General features: G+C 49.1%; 1 protein-coding gene across 4 annotated transcripts in view; it reads left to right on the top strand.

Annotated features, from left to right (window-relative positions):
- Extl3 (exostosin like glycosyltransferase 3) overlaps positions 1-14934 on the top strand; it is an 89839-nt gene extending 74905 nt beyond the window's left edge. For 2 of the 4 annotated variants that reach the window (XM_029541544.1, XM_021203256.2), the window contains 4 exons: positions 1755-1882; positions 7896-8040; positions 10126-10254; positions 12236-14934. In XM_029541544.1, coding sequence (XP_029397404.1) covers positions 1755-1882; positions 7896-8040; positions 10126-10254; positions 12236-12445 — 612 coding nt within the window. In that variant the 3' untranslated portion in view covers positions 12446-14934. The remainder of the gene's footprint in view (positions 1-1754; positions 1883-7895; positions 8041-10125; positions 10255-12235) is intronic. The other 2 variants (XM_029541543.1, XM_029541542.1) reach the window with 1 other exon arrangement.
- The last annotated feature ends 2378 nt before the right edge of the window (positions 14935-17312 follow it).

Raw genomic sequence — 17312 nt, 5'->3', positions numbered from 1 at the left:
TTCCTTCCTTCCTTCCTTCCTTCCTTCCTTCCTTCCTTCCTTCCTTCCTTCCTTCCTTCCTTGGTTAAATATTATTGCAACAAGGTGGGTTTCTGAGTCTGTTGCTGGGCTCTGCCATCTGGAATAGTGTAGGTCCTTCTTGGTGTTGATGGGGCTGGACCGGCTGTGGAACTGAGGCATGTCTAAAGCAGCCCTCCAGCTAACCTGTTACTTCACATACATTTGTAATTGAGATCACTTTCTGTGATGGAACAGGGATTAATAATACATTTTCAGTGGTGGCTTTGGGTGGAAGACATTTGCAAAGTCGGCAGTAGTTTAGCAGACAAGGGCCTGGGAATGTGAAGAGCAGGACTTTAGCCGGTTCCAATGGAGACTGTCTCCAGAGTCATGCTGATGTGGGAGCGGGTGTTCTCTTCATAACCCCCCTCAGGAAAACCAGGAGTCTCAGTGGTGTCAGAGGGAGTGTGATAGCTCCCTTTGTTCACAGCACAGTATTAGCAGCTTTTTTGTTGCCAGACACCAAGGCAGCTTACAGAGTGAAGGGTTTGTTTGGGCTTATGGTTCCAGAGGGACAAGACACTGTCGTGCCACTGCAGGGAAGTGAGGCAGTGGGCATGGCAGCTGGGGAGAAGCTAGCCGCTCACATACTGGCCCACAGCAGGAAGCAAAGAGTAAACTCAGAATGACCCAAGCCAGAACTCTTTTTTTTTTTTGGTTTTTTCAAGACAGGGTTTCTCTGCGTAGCCCTCACTCTGTAGACCAGGCTGGCCTCGAACTCAGAAATCCACCTGCCTCTGCCTCCCAAGTGCTGGGATTAAAGGCATGCACCACCACGCCCGGCCCAAGCCAGAACTCTTAAAGCTCGCGCCATTGATACATATCCTCTAGTAGGCATGCCTCCTAAACTTCCCAGACAGCCACCAAGCAGGAACCAGACCTATGGGGACATCTGCAAACCTCAGCGCCTTAGCTGTCCAACTAATGAGGAAATATTATTTGTACTCTGAGAAAGCAAAGATCATCTCACAGGGAACGGTCCCTCTCACTTCCATGACACCATTTCCCCTGCACAGAGGATGACCTCCTCCTGACACCAAGTATCTAGAAGTCCACACGCCCATGATCTCAGCCAAGATTCCTGGCTGAAAACATCTTTCTTTCCATCCTTCTACTAAAATTACACTTTCTCTGAAGACCTAGCACAGATGCCCTGATCAAGATAAATCAGCCCTGTGCACACACACCTTGTGAAGAAAGGGACAGTCTTTATGTGCCTAGTGAGCACTGCAGGTGGTGAAGTCCGCCCTGCAGGTGGGCTCCACAAAGGGGGAAAGAACACTTTCTCTTCTCAAAAGGTTTAACTCCCAAAGGCTTTAAAATTGAGGGTGGGATGGGGTGGTGCTGGCCAGAAATGAGATAAACTCAGTAGTATTTCTGAGCATGGTTTTAAAATTTGTGAGCAATCGGGTGGATCCGAGCTAGGATCTGGCCTCAGCTGTATCTTGCCACCTGTGCTTTCTTGGGAAACAGGCTTAACCTCAAAAGCTACGTTCATTGTATAAAATAATCCTTAGTGTTTATGAGAAAGCCAGGTACCAATGTGTTCTGAATGGAGGCAGTGCCACTGAAAGGCACATGCTAGATGTCACAAGCAAGTGGCAAGCCACCGGGCCAGTTGTTGGTAAGATTGAAAGTCACTTTGAGACTTTTGATGTCGCATTGATTTCTTGTGGTTTTCCCCTTCCTCTTAGGTTGTGCGTACTGAGAAGAACAGTTTGAACAATAGGTTCTTGCCCTGGAATGAGATTGAGACAGAGGCCATACTGTCCATCGACGACGATGCTCACCTCCGCCATGATGAAATCATGTTTGGGTTTCGGTAAGGGACTGCTTTTCAAACACTGAAGTGATAAAACAATCAAACAAACAAAAACAATAACAAAAACCCCAAGCACCTGAACTTCCCAGCTGCCATCAGAGGAGAAACTGAGGCTGTGAGGGCATCACGGGCTGGGGCTGGGGCTGGTCCCGGTCCCGGTCCCAGGTTCCGATGCTTTGGGCTGATCCTTGTTTGCCCTTTCCAGAGCTGCTCTGATCCCTATAGGCTCTTTCTCTTGGGGGCCAGGTAGATGAGAGTCTGCATTGGGCTGGGCTGGGGTTACTGCCTCTCCTGGACCTGCAGGTCTGATATCCTTAAACCCAATCTCCTTGGCCAAGAGTAGAGGTGAGGGTTGTGTTGCACGAGTGAGAATTAACTCCTACATGGATGGAAGGAGGAGGACTATTTGTGAGGAATGGGATCCCGGGGTGGAGGTGGGGTGGAGAACCAGGGTCCAGTGGGAAAAGGGGAGGAGGAGGTGGTGGTAGCAGAGGTGGTAGAGGTGATGCCGACATCCACATGTGTGCTGGGAATTACCGGGGAACCTTGGTTTCTCTCCATAAACCCCCCCACCCCCCGAATTAGGTAACTCTCTCTGTGTCACATACCTGACAGAAGTGACTTAGGGGAAAATTACCTTGACTCGGGTTTTAAAACCTCCTGTCAGTGGGCGCTGTGGCTTTACAGCGTGGTGGTGAGAGGGTATGGAGAGGAGATTCTCTGTGTCATGGCAGGCAGGAAGCAGAGAAATGGATGATCATGGGAAGGGACCAGGGCAGGGGTCCACTCAGGGACATGTCCCCAGTAAGTTGCTCTTCTAACTAGGCTTCCACCGTCTCCTAGTAAAGCCATCATATTACAGACCCACCAAGGGGTGAGTCTCCTTATGAGGTCAGAGCAGCCCCAGACAACCCAGAGCTGTGTCTAATTGAAATAATGAACAAGGTGGACAGTGCAGCCCTGGGGCCTGATGTGGGCGTTGTAACTGTATGGGTGATCTATAGGAGTGAGTTTCGACACCAGAGGTAAAGCTGTAAGCAGTGGCAGACAGCTGGGGTGAACTTGTATGCCCACTTACTCTCTCTCCCACTGCGCTGGGCTGCTGTCAGGTTCACGGTGCAGTGCTCTGGGGCCTTGGGTGTCCTAGCAAGGCACACTTCATGTAAGAGAATGAAGAGGGTTAGGGGTTCTGAGAGGGTCATCACTGGTGTGTGGGCTCAGGTCCACAGTGAGGTCACCAGAGGGTCAGCATTCAGAACCTCTGTAAGAAGTTGGCATTTACTGTGGCTCCCAAGGGGGCACTGTGGAAAATGTAGGTTACAAACATGCATGAATTAACGGGTTAGTTGGGTGCTGTGTTAGACTTGCCTCAGTAGAAATTCCCAGGGGGAACATTTTGCTTGAAATTAAGTTTGGTGACACTTATTGAACATAATCTATATACAATCCCATTCACACACATCCAGGTGTTAAGAGTTGGGTAGATTTTTGTATAATCCATTTTAGAAACCATCATTGCCTGGTGGTGGTGGCTCACACTTTTAATCCCAGCACCGAGAAAGAGAATCTGCTCCCAAGTTCTAGGCAGCCATGAAACTTCGTGTCTCTGGGTTATCTTTTGTGGACATGAAAGGTCTCCTGTAAGTGGCTTTTGATAGGTTATGCTTCAGCTGCCAGTGAAATGAGCCAGTTCAAGCTAGATTAGAGTCTATTAAAGGCAGGTTTATTAGGAAGCTGTTCTTGGGCAGATGAGTTTACTGGCCCCAAGGACCAAGGCCAGAGAAATCACCATAGGAAATGGGGGTGGAGGGTGGGGGTAGAAAGAAAGGGGCATGAGAAAGAGGAAGAGGAGAGGGAAGCAGGGGTGCGGAGGGGGCCGAGCGAGGGAGCGAGCACGAGTGAGCGCAAGCACACAAAATGACTTGATTATATAGGGAGGAGCCTCTGAGGCCCCTGGACTGGAAAGTTCAAGGTTGGAGCAGCGTATGCCAGGTAGGGACTCAGGATGGTGGAAGAACCTGGAGGTCAGGTCTGCTTTGGTATATAAAAAATGCACCTTAGACTCTTGTCCTGTGTTCAAAACCCAACAGCTTTCTCCACTCAGCCTTGTGCTTCTAGAACTGTCTGTCTAGTAGCATGCAACAATTTTGTTCCTTTGTATGGGTGTGCCATGTTTTCTGTCTTCATTTATTTATGAAAAGACAGAGTCTCACTATGTAGCTTTGGCTCTCCTGGAACATGCAATATAGATCACGCTGGTCTTGAGTTCTCAGAGATCTGCCTGCCTCTGCCTTCTGAGTGCGGGGATTAAGGGTGCACAGCAGCAGGCCTGAGTTGTCTTTCTCGGCTGCACTAATGGACGGTTGGGTCACTTCTACTTGGCTATGATACACAGTGGTGTACTGTGCCTGTCATATGCTTGCTTGGACGGGACACATCTCTTGGGTTCATACCTAGCCATGGATGTGGTGTACTGTGCCTGTCATATGCTTGCTTGGACGGGACACGTCTCTTGGGTTCATACCTAGCCGTGGAGTGGATGTTTTGAGGACTTACTAGACTGCTTTTCACCGTAGCTGCACAGTTTCACATTCCAGCAGGGAGTAAAGTGAGCGTGCCACTTACCCATAGCTTTTCAGCGCGTAATTTACTGATTTTTATTTTATGGCTATTCTAAGTGGGTGTGACATGGTATAGTCCATGCTAAATTTGCGTATGTGCATGTGCAGGTGTGTGTGCACGTGTGGAGGTCAGAAGTCAGCTATGGCTCTCTGGACTGAGCCATCTTTCCACTCCCCCTTACAGTATTGATTTGTTTTCTGTAATGGCTATGATACTGAACATCTTTTCATGTGATTATGAATGAGTTGACCATTTGTCTGCCTTCATTGGAGAAATGTTGATTCAGATATTTTGCTTATTTTTGTTTGGATTGTATATTAGGTTCTTTAGAGTAACAACTTAGACAGAAGATGTCTCGTTACATGTAAAGGGGAATTTTTAGAATGGCTTACAAGCTGTGGATCAGCTAATCTAACAATAGATGACTATCAATCAAAGGTCTAAGCATTCGGTAGTTCAGTCCACTAGACTGGGTCTCAGCTGGTCTTCAGTACATACTGGGATCCTAAAGAAGTAAGCTCTGATACCAGTGAAGGGATGGATGTGCTCAAGGGAAGAGCAAGCAGGCAGAGAGCGAACGCTTCCTCCTCAGGTCCTGATATAGACTTTCAGCAGATAAGAGGTGAGTCATCCTAGCTCAAAAGATCCATTTGAAAGGTGTGCCTCCATGCCTCAAAGATCCAGATCAGAAGTGGATATTCTCATTCAAATTAAAGAAAAATCCTTCACAGGTGTTCCCCTCCATTTTTTTGGATTTTACTTAATTTCAGATATGGTCAAGTAGAGAAAGATGGACAGCACAAATCACTTGCTTATTTGTTTGTTTGTTTGTTTATTTAATATATATGTACACCTGCATGCCAGAAGAGGGCATCAGATCTCAGTATAAATTAATATGAGCCACCATGTGGTTGCTGGGAATTGGATTCAGAACCTCTGGAAGAGCAGACAGTGCTCCTAACAGCTGAGCCATCTCTCTAGACCCTGCTTATCATCTTATTGCTGTATTTTCAGGTTGTTGTTGTTTTGTTTTTGTTTTTTTTTTTTAAGATTTATTTATTTATTTATGAGTGCTCTGTGTATGAGAGAGGGCTGAATACTCTGTGTACATTTACAGCTGCATGCCAGAAGAGGGCATTAGATCCCTTTGCAAATGGTTGGGAGCCACCATGTAGTTGCTGGAAATTGAACTCAGGACCTTGGAAGAACAGCCAGTGCTCTTAACCGCTTAGCCATCTCGCCAGCCCCAGGGTTTTGTTTTTGTTTTTCTTTTTTTCCTAGATATAAGTGCATCTACTCCATGTCAGAGAGGCGAGCAGAACGTCTCCCACTCAGTGGGCTATCTTTGCATCTCCTTGTGGCATTCTTTGAAGCACATAGTTTTAAAATTTGATGAATTCTAATTTATCCGTGTCTACTTTGTGCTTTTAATAGCACATATAAAACCATTTTTATTGAATTTGGTCAGTTTTTGTCCATATAAATTGGGGAAAAGTAGCTGTTCATCTTAGGCAAGTCACAGGAGTCAGCTATGATGGAGTTCTTCTGTCTTCCATTCTGTGCCGTCACCTACCTGGTTCGTTGGCTTCCTTTGTAGGTTTGTGAACACAGAGGCATGGGTGACAGAAATCGTCTTTACCTCCGTGTCCACTTTAAGTCCTGTAGAGAATAGCTGGACACACTTCTGACAGATCTGCCCAACCCCCACCAGCCCCTCTCTTGTTCTGTCCTCTCTTCCCCAGTCTCAAGGTCTCTCCCTCTCTCCTTAACAACCCCCACCACGGCCTGTGTGTGGCGGATTACTGAAGCAAGTCTGTTGCTAGCTGAGATTGAAAAGCGCTAACCTGGGCTGTGTTGTCCATGGTGAGAAGCAGCCGCCACTGCCCTGCTATGAAAGGAGAGAAGCCGTGAAGAGCTTTGGGAATGGTCTCTGCCACTGCAGGTGTCGATGGTGGGAAGCGGGCTGTAGTGTGACATGGCAAGACACACTTTATGCCTGCTGAGGCACTGGGAGCTGAGGATGCAACGGTCGGGTGTTAAGAGGAGACTTTCAGCCATTCCTAGGTCCCCTCCCAGGAGTGACTGAGAGACAGAGTCCATGCTCTGAGGAGTTTGAATTCACTGAGGTGCTAGCCTCCATTGTCGTCTGTGGGTTTTTTGACCTTTCTCGAATGGTGAGAAAGTAGGGGATCCCTTTCTGTGTGTTTCCTAGAGGTCATTCAGAATGTGGGGGTTAGCTTTCAAGAACTGAACGGACACATTGTCTCTAGGGCTGGATCCCAACCAAGTCCTGCAGGCCGGGAAGGGAGGCGTACACAGTAAAGGCACGTGTTCCCAGCGCAGCCTGCCTGTTTGTACTTTAGAAGCTTGTGTCAGCTGTCTGAACTCATTTCTGTGCCTCCACAGGATGTACTTTATGGGTTCGCCCTCTTCACCCCCTTCTCCGCCTTCACCCCTGTTGCTCTTCTTTGAATTTCATGTCCTTTCCCTCAGCTTCAGCACGTGATTGAAAATGTATCTGTCTTTAAGTCCAGCTTATTTCATGGTGCATGGATCTTCAGCTCCATCCAGGATTTTTCTCTTTGTACCAGAAGGAAAACTACACTGTGTCTGTGTGGCACTCAGGCATGGACACCTGGGCTACTGTGATAAGCCACAGGAAACGTGTCTCTGTAGGAGGCTGACTTGAGGTCGGGAAGTGGTGTGGCCGGGGTTGCATTTTAACTCCCCAGGAGAATCTGTGCTGCTTTCTTTAGCGGCTGGGCTCATCTTCACTCCTGCTTGTGTGTCAGGGCCCTGTGTGCCCGCACCCCCTTACCAGAACCTTCTGTTTTCCTGATAAGAGCCATTCCGGCTGGCTAACATGCAATTACAAGGTAGTTTTGATTGCATTTTCTTTTTATTTATCGACCAGTTATTTTCTCTGCCCATTTTTTCTAAATATTAAGTAGATCTCTTTCTTCTTAAAAAAAAGATTTATTTATTTTATGTATATGAGTACACTGTAGCTGTAAAGATGGTTGTGAGCCTTCATATGGTTGTTGAGTATTAAATTTAGGACCTCTGCTCGCTCCAGTCAGCCCCGCTTGCTCAATCCCTGCTCACTTTGTAAGTGTAAGCAGAGAGGAGGGCCACTGTGTAAATCCACTCACGTGAAGCACTGGAAGTCAGGGTCATAGGGAGAGTGGGAACGGAGTGAGCCAGGCTGAAGTAGGCATTGCTGTCTCTCTCTCTCTATATGTATGTATTTTATCTATTTTGTTTGTGTCTATTTTTCTTTTTTAAAAAGTGAGAGAGAGAAACTGAAATAAAAGACAAAACGCAAAAGTCCTTAAGGGTCAGGCAGGCAGGCCAGGTAAAAGCCCTCATTTTAAGTGTGTGTGTTTTCAAGGGTGTGGAGAGAAGCACGTGATCGAATTGTGGGTTTCCCTGGCCGGTACCATGCGTGGGACATCCCTCACCAGTCCTGGCTCTACAATTCCAACTACTCCTGTGAGCTGTCCATGGTGCTGACGGGCGCTGCCTTCTTTCACAAGGTAAGAAACCAAGGCTGTGCTCAGTGTTCCGAGCTTAGTAAAGGTTAGCGTCTGTGGGGATGGACGCCACCTTCACACCAGCCTCTCTGCTTCTGTGGCCTTTCTGTGCCAGAAACAAGCTAGCCCTACATTTGAAGGAGAAAGCCAAGCATAGTGGCCCACAGCTGGAATCCTGGTGGTCTGTAGTTAAGAAAGGAGGATCACAGGTTCGAGGATCGGTTAGGCTGTACAGTGAAACCCCATCTCAAGACAAGGAAACAACAAAAAGCATACATACATTAACTGAAATAAAGGCAAGACTGAGTTTTCCTATATACCACGAGGACTGCCTGTAGACCAGGAGGACTGCCTATGGACCAGGAGGACTGCCTGTCGACCAGGAGGACTGCCTGTAGACCATTGGCTCTCACTCTGGACAGCTGAGCGCACTAGATCAAAGACCTGTTGGATAGTGTCCACGTTGAGCACTGCCACCCAGACACGGCTCAGTCAGGGGCCTGGCACTCCTCTGGCTCAGACTGGTTGCCACTGTATGGGGCTACTGTGGGACTCTGTCCAGGAGCTCTGCCACCTTTGCCCAGAGATATTTTCACGTTAGGTTTCACACTGGGTCCACATAGGTTTCACAGTGCAGGTACCTTTAGCCAGCACCCCTTTCCTGCAGTCACCTCTATCTATGCTGCCCTTTGCTTCTGGCTCCCCCTCCTCCTCCATTTCTTCTAATCTGTAACATAACCATTGTCCTCTGTGGCACCTGAGCTCTTGGTGGTTCCTGGTCAGAGATGAATGTGCTGCAATGTATATAGAACAGCAAAGTATGAAAGCATGCGTGAGGAAAATATGAAATACCTCAGGTTTTTATGCTCTTTACTTGTTGAAGTGCAGTTGTTCTGGATAAATGGGGTAAGTAAGGTATTAATTCTACACTCATTTTTCCATTTATTTGTTTATATGTTTGTTTTGAGACAAGGTCTCTTTACATAGCTCTGGCTATCCTGGAATTCACTTATAGACCAGGGTGGCCCTAACCTAAAGTCAAAGATCTGCCTGCCTCCACTGCCCAAGTGCTAGGACTAAAGGCACACACCACTCTGCCCTTTTCTTTTGTGGCGGTGCCCGGCATCAGCCAAGCTGGGGCATGCAGAGAGTGCTCCGGCTGCACGTGATGGCTCCAGCTCTTCTTGAGTTTGAAGAACATGATTATAGACACTTAAAATGCCACAAGGCTCATACTATTGGTTCTTTTTAAATTTAATTTTCCAGATGTGTTCGTGGTATGTATGTGTATGCAGGTTTTATTTGGATGTATACAGGCACATGCATGTGTATGTGCAGGCCCAGGGTTTAGGTCAGCAATCATCCCTGATCACTTTTCCACCTTATTCATTGAGGTAGGGTCTCAGGGAAACCCAGAGCTTGCAGATACGGCTTGTCTTGGTAGCCAGCATGCTCTGGAAATCCTTTGTCTCCCCCTTCTCAGGCTGCAAGTACAGGTAGGTTAGCACACCCACGCGCCATTTCTGTGGGTTCTGGGAACCCAAGCTCTAGTTCTTAGCCTTGCAAAACAAGCACTTTTAACCATGGAGTCGTCGTCTCCGCCCCTTGATTCAGATTCTGGAGGGTGATGCTGGCCAATGGTTTTCCTTTTAAAAGGTTCAGATGGGCTCTGAATGTGGAGGGCAGGCAGCTCCATGGTAGAGCATTGCTGTGGTATGCGAGAGGCCTGGGGTCTGTTCCCAGCGCTACAGAATCCCCACTCTGAGATGAGGAAGTCACTCCACTGCCCCTCACAGAATGCCTTCGCCAGCTTCCCAACCCACTGAGCTGGCCTTTGTGAATGCGTGGCCCCCTCCTGGTGCTTTCTTGTATACTGAAGATAACAAGCTGACACGGGATATGTTTCACAGTGAAGATCTGGGTTGCTCCTCATTCCTGTCCCGGTCCCTAAATGCCAGTACTGTATTCCCACTGGGACCATCCTGGGCACCATCCCTCACATATCCCAACAGCCCCTACAGCCACACATACTTTTTGCTGAAAGTGAAAGAAGTTGTAACCATGTTCCAACCCTTTCTTCCCCGACAGTATTATGCCTACCTGTATTCTTATGTGATGCCTCAGGCCATCCGGGACATGGTGGACGAGTACATCAACTGTGAGGATATTGCCATGAACTTCCTTGTTTCCCACATCACACGGAAGCCCCCCATCAAGGTGCGTCCCCTTACCCGTGAGAAGGTGTGTGCATACACACTTCCTTCTTCCATTTTGCCGAAGTGAAGCTTGTGACAGAGCCACAGCTCAGAGACTTTTCTTTAAGGTGTACAAGGACACCACAGCACACACGTAGGAGTGATGTATGGCTGTAAGACAGGGCCTATGCACCGAGGCACTGGAGAGAACTGAGGGCGCTGGGACCTGGGCGTGAGATGGGGACAGCTTTACTCCCCGCCTCTCCTTCACACCGGAGGCAGGCAGCGCTTTCTAAGGGTAGATGCTCTAACTGATTTGTTAAAGAAATCTGCAGCTGCCTTCTTGACACCTTATGGTAACTGCAGCATATCAAAGTAGTGTTGCTGGTTACTGCTGTGAAGTGGTGGTCTTCAGCTTTCCTCTGTGTCCCAGTTCAGTTCCCAGCATGCATGCTGGGTGGCTCACCACATCCTGTAACTCCAGTTCCAGGGGGTCTGATGCTTGCTTCTGGACTCTGCAAGCACTGGGCTCAGGTGCACACATGCCCCCTACCCCTGTACATACACATAATTAACAATAGAAATGGGAGGAAACCCTGCCAAAGGACTGCTCCAGCGGCAGCAATGGTTATAGAGTCCAGGCTTTTGCTGTGGGTGCAGCTGCAGTGAGCCAGTGGGCGAGCAGCGGGGGTGGAGTGAGGAGGCCAAGGCTTTGTACCTGAGTGTGCGCCCTGAGCAGTGCCGCTGGCTTGTCAAATAACCCTTTCTGTTAACACTCTTTTAAAACAGATTTAAGGGTTGTGAAATGGTATAACAGCCATGTCACTCCATGATGGTCATGTCAGTGTGAGCCTGCACTGATACATCATACACTGGGAGTCCTCCTCTGTCCTGACTTTCAGTCTGTCCTGTTTCTGTTCCAGGACCAGGGTTGCCTGGTTTGAACTTCCACAAGTGGCCTTATACCTTTCCCATGTCTCCATATCATCTTGCTTTCATAGTCTGTCTGTCTGTCTTGTCACGGTTTCCCATTCTGGGTTCTAATTTCAGAGCCTTATACTTGCTCGGTTTTCTCCTCGTTCTCATAGGTTGAATGTCTGTATAGTTTCTGAGTACCTCTGGAAAGTTCCTCCTGTACATACACATTGGTCACGGCCACCGTCATCCTGCTGCTCTGAGCGCTCCTGGCGCTGTCCTGTGTCGCTGCAGGTCCTTCCCCTGCCTCTCCTGGGTCTGACTTGGTATAGTGCTGCAAAGGGCTTTGTCCTTTCTCTGGATGCTGCAATCACTGCCTGGTGGAGACCAGCTTAGACTCCATGAGCATCTTGTGCAGGCACACAAGCAATTTAAATTCCTACCTCAGTCTCACATATGCTGTCCTCAGACACAACTAGAAGTGTTCAATCCCCTCTGGCTGAGAGCTGAGCTTGAGAAGAAAGCCTTTGTGCACTTTGTCTGTCTCCTTGGCCTAGGCCTGTGTTCAGGCCTCCAGCAGAACTTGTGAAGGTTGCCTAACTTAATGGTCGGCCCCGTGTGACAACACCATTGTGTCACTTACATTTTTCTAATCGTTGGAAATCTTAATGATAGACTGACCATTTTCTTATGTTTTAAAATGTAATTTTCTTTTTTAATGGATATGTAATTTTAGAATTACTTTGTTTCCGTTTTGGCTAGCTTTCCAGTATTTTGCTCTGAAAGACATGGCTGAATCAAACAACTGTGTATCAACATTGTACTGTGCCACCAAGAAAGTCAATACTGGAGGTAGACTTGTTTGGATGGGTAGCCCTGGGTGTTAAGACATTGCTGTCTGTTCAGTGCAGTGACACAGCAGGGACCCCCATTAATGTTTTAGATACACTCATACATGCTGGCTTTGTAGATGTGTCCATCGGCGGCTCAGCCACTTCACTGTGGACATGACACTGGCTTGGCCACGCTGGAAGATTCTGTCGGCAGACACCCTGTGTTCTCACCCTGCTCTCTCTCTCCATTTCCAGGTGACATCGAGGTGGACTTTTCGATGCCCAGGGTGCCCTCAGGCCCTGTCCCATGATGACTCTCACTTTCACGAGCGGCACAAGTGCATCAACTTTTTTGTCAAGGTGTACGGCTATATGCCTCTCTTGTACACACAGTTCAGGGTGGACTCTGTGCTCTTCAAGACCCGCCTGCCCCATGACAAGACCAAGTGCTTCAAGTTCATCTAGGGCCTTGCCAGTTCTGAGGAGACAATGAGCAGAACGAGGGGAGTCACCCCCAAGGTTCCCAAGGTGTCGAAGGTCCTTGGGGACATCTGTCAGGCAGGGCCAAGACCCTTTGCTGGGAGAGGCAGCAGGAAGAGTGGAAAGGGATGGCTGTCTTTTATTTTGAAGTCAGCCACACTGGTCCTGGAATCCTGGTCAGCAGACTCAGGGTGTCTGCACAGGGCGCTGACTGATAGCGAACACTGAGGACCATTCATAAACCCAGGACAGCTGCTTCGTGGTTTTTAAATTCAGTAACAGCTATTATTATTTAAAGAGAGAATTTCACATTTGACATTCAAGGCTTATTTATATGTGTGCATATATGTACACACATATGTGTATATACGTATATATGCACACACATACACACACACACATACATATATCTATATATATATTTTGGTGGGTCGGGGTGCACCTGATATTTCTGCCAATCTCTCCAAGGGAGGGTCCTACCTGGCTATGTATTTAGTGGAGGGGGCCCCGGCCCTGCATTACCTGGACATTCATTTGCGGCCCCCTCCTCCCAGGGACACTGGCTGCAGAAATAAGCAGGATAGACCTGACCTAGGCAGGGTCTCCTGACCTCTCCTGGCCCCGTTCCAATGCCTCAGTGTTTCCCCCACAGCTTGTCCTGCCAGAGGCTGCACAGTGGGGACAACACATCCCAGACGCTTTGAAGGGTTGGGGCCAGGCCACACTCGGGCCTCACCAGGTTTTCCATTCTTTCTTGTGTTTGAGAGAGAAGGAGGCAGCAGACAGTGAGGCAGAGATGAGACCTGTATGTAGCCCACCCCCTGGGTGACACTGGTGCAGGGTGCTGGTGGCCAGTTCCGTGGTACTTGTTTCTCTCAGAGGAAACAACAGGAACTTGGCAGGCCGGCTGGGAGCTCGGCGGGTGTAGGGCCAGCCTGGGTCCTTCTGGGATTCCATAGTCTTACTGCAAGGCATGTGCCTTGGACAGAACACCTAGGTGAAATTCACCTCCCCTCTTGTGTCTAGACGTCCATCCTGTAGCTGTGGGGTTTAGACCCCTGAAGCCACGTTGGCTGTAGGAAGCCCCCGCCTTCAAGGTGTGGGATGTGCTAGACCCCGGACGCTGTGACTTGCTAGGTGAGTCCTCGTCTCTCGCAGACGTTAACAGGAATTCACCCCACATTACCACTCTCCATGTCCTGTAGATGGTTCTCATCCCAGGGCCGAAAATGAAATAAATTAACTTGGGGTATGGTGGCAGTGGGAAACTTAGGTCAGGGATTTGGTCTGTGACTTGTCTCCCCAGCCCCAGCAGCTGACGCAGAGCTCAGTCTGTCCTGGTCATGCACCTGCCTTAAGCCAGTCCCGTCTTCCTAGGCCCTGACACGTGTGCTGCTGCGTGCCGTCCTCTCTGCCTGCTGTCCTGCCGGAGGGCTGGCATGGCCCCGGGAGTCCCTCAGGCCAGCAGAACCAGGCTGCTGCAGAGCTTCCACTGGGTCTTCTGGGACCTGACACCAGGATTGCCTGGGACATCTGGTTCTTGGCAACTCAGTGAAGGGGTCGAGACTGTCCCCTAACCTTCTGTCTTCTCACCAGCCCTCGTAGCAGTAGCCCTCTTCCCCCGGGGGAGCCAAAGAGTGTGGTATTTTGCGCTAAATATGTGGCTGCTATTTTATCATTTTTTCCCTCTCCCAGTATTGGGGATGGATGCCAGAGCTGTGGGTGGACATCCTGACAATCGCTCTGCCCTGATCCCCGTCCCTGTTGTCTCGTTTCTTTTCATTGAGAGGTTGTAAATGGTGCTGTGGTACCCGATAAGAAAGTCAGTCTCTGTGGTAGGACCCCCTCTGTGGGTCACTCATGGGTATCACTGAACTGTGTTTGGGGGATAGTGATGTCAAGAGTGTCCTATGGGATAGCCCTGGTGGGAATGCTTGCTGAAGGACCCCAGCAGCAAGCTTGGCCAGTGACTGGACCTGAAGGACTCTGTCAGAGGCAAGAGGCAGAGACAAAGCAGTTGGACCCTGCTTGTGATTTGGGTTTTGGGGTTAGGGGACATGCTTGGAAATGATTGTGCCACTACACGTTCGTGGAGCCTGGTGTCTGACGTTTACCATGGGTGGGTCACCTCCTAGTGCAGATTGCTAACACAGGTCACTCTTGGCTAGCTACCTAGTCTCAGCTCCAGGGCCAGGACAGCTTTGTTTTCCAGTTGCTCTTCATCTTAAGGCCAAGGGCCACCCACCGAGTGACAGTCCCCCAGGGTGCCTCAGGCCTGTGGACCACCTGATGCTCCTGTCAGGGGTGGCCTTGTTAGTGAACAAGGAGCTAGAGGGTGGGGCTGCCTGGGGTGGCTTTGATGACTTGTCCATCTGTCTGCCCCTTTCAAACCATGAGCACAAAGGTCTTACGTTGGATTTTTGTAAAAAAACAAAAAACAAAAAAACAAAATAAATGGAGACTTTAACTCATGCTGTTTGGAGGTGTTTTGTCACTGAACTAGGAAGAAAGACTTAGCTGTGCCAAGGTGCCTGCCTGATTCGGGGCTTCTACATGGCCCGATGGGAGCACTCCAGCTTCGGTCAGAGGATAAGGGAGCCGGGCAAGCACGAGCCCAGGCTGTCAGCAGTGTTCCATTTTGCACGGCAGCTACCGTTACTGTGGGAATCTTTAAAAAAAAAAATGTTTAATTTTTATTGTGTGCATGTGTGTGGCTATGTCTGTATATAAGCACATGTGTGCAGCAACTTGCTAAGGCCAAAAGAGGATATTGGATCTCCTGCATCTGGACTTAGGGACAGTTGTGAGCCACCTGACGTGTGTGCAGGTAACTGGAGTCCAGCCTTTAAAGGCCGGCAGTGTGCACAGCGGTGGGACTCATACCACAGGTCTTGTTCCTCCTTCCCAGGATACGGAGAATGAAGGAGACTGCAATAGAAAAGTGTCACTGTACACCAAGAATGTGCCTTGGAGAATTTCTGGTTAGTTCTGCCTCAGACCCACCTGTGGAATCCCGAGTGTCGGCGGTGGCCATCCTGGGCACTGTCACTCAAGTGTTTGAGCTGGTTATGGATGTTGAGGTTTGGGTGTGGGCTCTGCAGTGGCGTGTGTGTGCTCACATATGGGCTGCCCCAGCCATTTGCCAGGCACAAGCATCCCATAAGTCCACTCTGGCACACACGAACAGATGTGATTGACTACGATAAAGCAAACTGCTGGCTCTCTACGTATTTCAGATGCTGAGGCTGCATTGGGGGTCTCCTGACAGAGCAACCCTGCTGGCCGACAGTGGCCTGTGTACACTGCTGATCTACTTCACCCACTGAAGGAGGAGTATCTAGGGGTACAGCCCCAAGGAAGCGACTAGTGGGTCTCTGAACAAGTGTGACAAGCTGCACCTATGGCCAATTTGGGGGAGACCACAGGCAGAGTGGGCTGGATTGCTCCCAGGGTACCCACAAATTTAGTGACCTTGGGGACAGTTTTGGGTTGGGGCTCAGACCTCAGGGGGGAGGGAGAAGGAAGGGTGGAAAGGGGGCAATTGTCTTGAAATCAGCCATTCCTGTGTTTCGGTGATGAGTGAGCCATCTGTGATGATGCAGACCCGTAGTCCAAGTACTCAAAAAGCAGGAGGATTGCCTGGAGTTTAAGGACATCTTGGGCGCTTGGGCAATTTTCCGAGTTCAGCTATTCTAAATCAAGCTGCCGAGAACACTTGATGAGCAGGTACTTTTGTGGCTCCACCTACCTCTCTGCAGTGAACACTTGTGAGCATTGCCACTGGGTGATGCTTTTCCGAGAGTCTGGGAGACCTATTTCTGAAAGTAACCGCTGCATTTTGTACTTGCAGTGATGTTGAGGGTGTTCAGTTCCACATGCTCAGCAGCCTGGGGGTGCTGTCAGTCTTGGGTTCAAAGTTCAGACCACATTTCCTGGTGACTGGTGATGGTAAGTAAGCGCCTTCCTTACTTGATATGTTCTCCGACACTTTCAAACACATGTGTAACTCACCTTTTCACTTACCTGCCCCCTCTCACTTCCCTCTCCTGTCAATTCCTCTTCCCTGGGTATCCCCTTTCACACTTCATGCTTTGTTTGGTTTTGTGACCCAGCTGAGTTTAACCAGGACTGTCTGTGTGACCATGGGTATGACACTGTCCACTGGAGCCTGATGGGCTCACCACAGAGTACCCAATTGAATAGTGACTCCTCTTCTAGAATCTCCCAGTAGCTGGTAGTTTAACAGAGAGGGGTAGGGACCCATGAGCCCTTCCCCCATCCACAGTTGATGTGGATGTGACCAGTCTTGTGCAGGCCAGGCCAGGTCCTGGCTATGATGGCTGTCATTTTGCAGCCTTTCTGTCTTTCTGCCCTTCGGCCATGCTCACTGAGCCTTAAGAGAGTGTGTACTATAAATGTCACCCTCAACACCTTTATCAACTATAGCTATGTCTCAGTGCTTGTCACTCATAGGGAGAGGCTCTGATTGAGGCTTTTGTCTTAACAGCATTTGTCTGTGGGTCCCAGTGTAGCTCATTGGAAGGCAGTTTGAACAGCATCAACCTAACTACAACAGCAATAGTACGTTACCCTTAGGGTCTAGGACTCTCCCAGCTGTGTTTTTGACCAGATTTACTGTACCAGGCATAGGTTTTTCTCCCATGGAGCAAGAATCAGATCCAACCACAGAGCAGCTGGTTACCCCCATAGCAAGTCATTCCACTGCTGCATATGTGGGCACAGCTACGTGGCAGGCTGGTATTGGTTTACAGCGTTAACAGCTGTTAAGACCTTGATGCTTTCCTCCTGTAGCAGCCCACAAAGCATTTTCTCTTTCTTTTTTCCTTCCTTT

The sequence above is a fragment of the Mus pahari genome, chromosome 8, assembly GCF_900095145.1.
Source record: "Mus pahari chromosome 8, PAHARI_EIJ_v1.1, whole genome shotgun sequence".
Lineage (NCBI taxonomy): Eukaryota > Metazoa > Chordata > Mammalia > Rodentia > Muridae > Mus > Mus pahari.
This window is presented reverse-complemented; position numbering and strand designations above follow the sequence as displayed.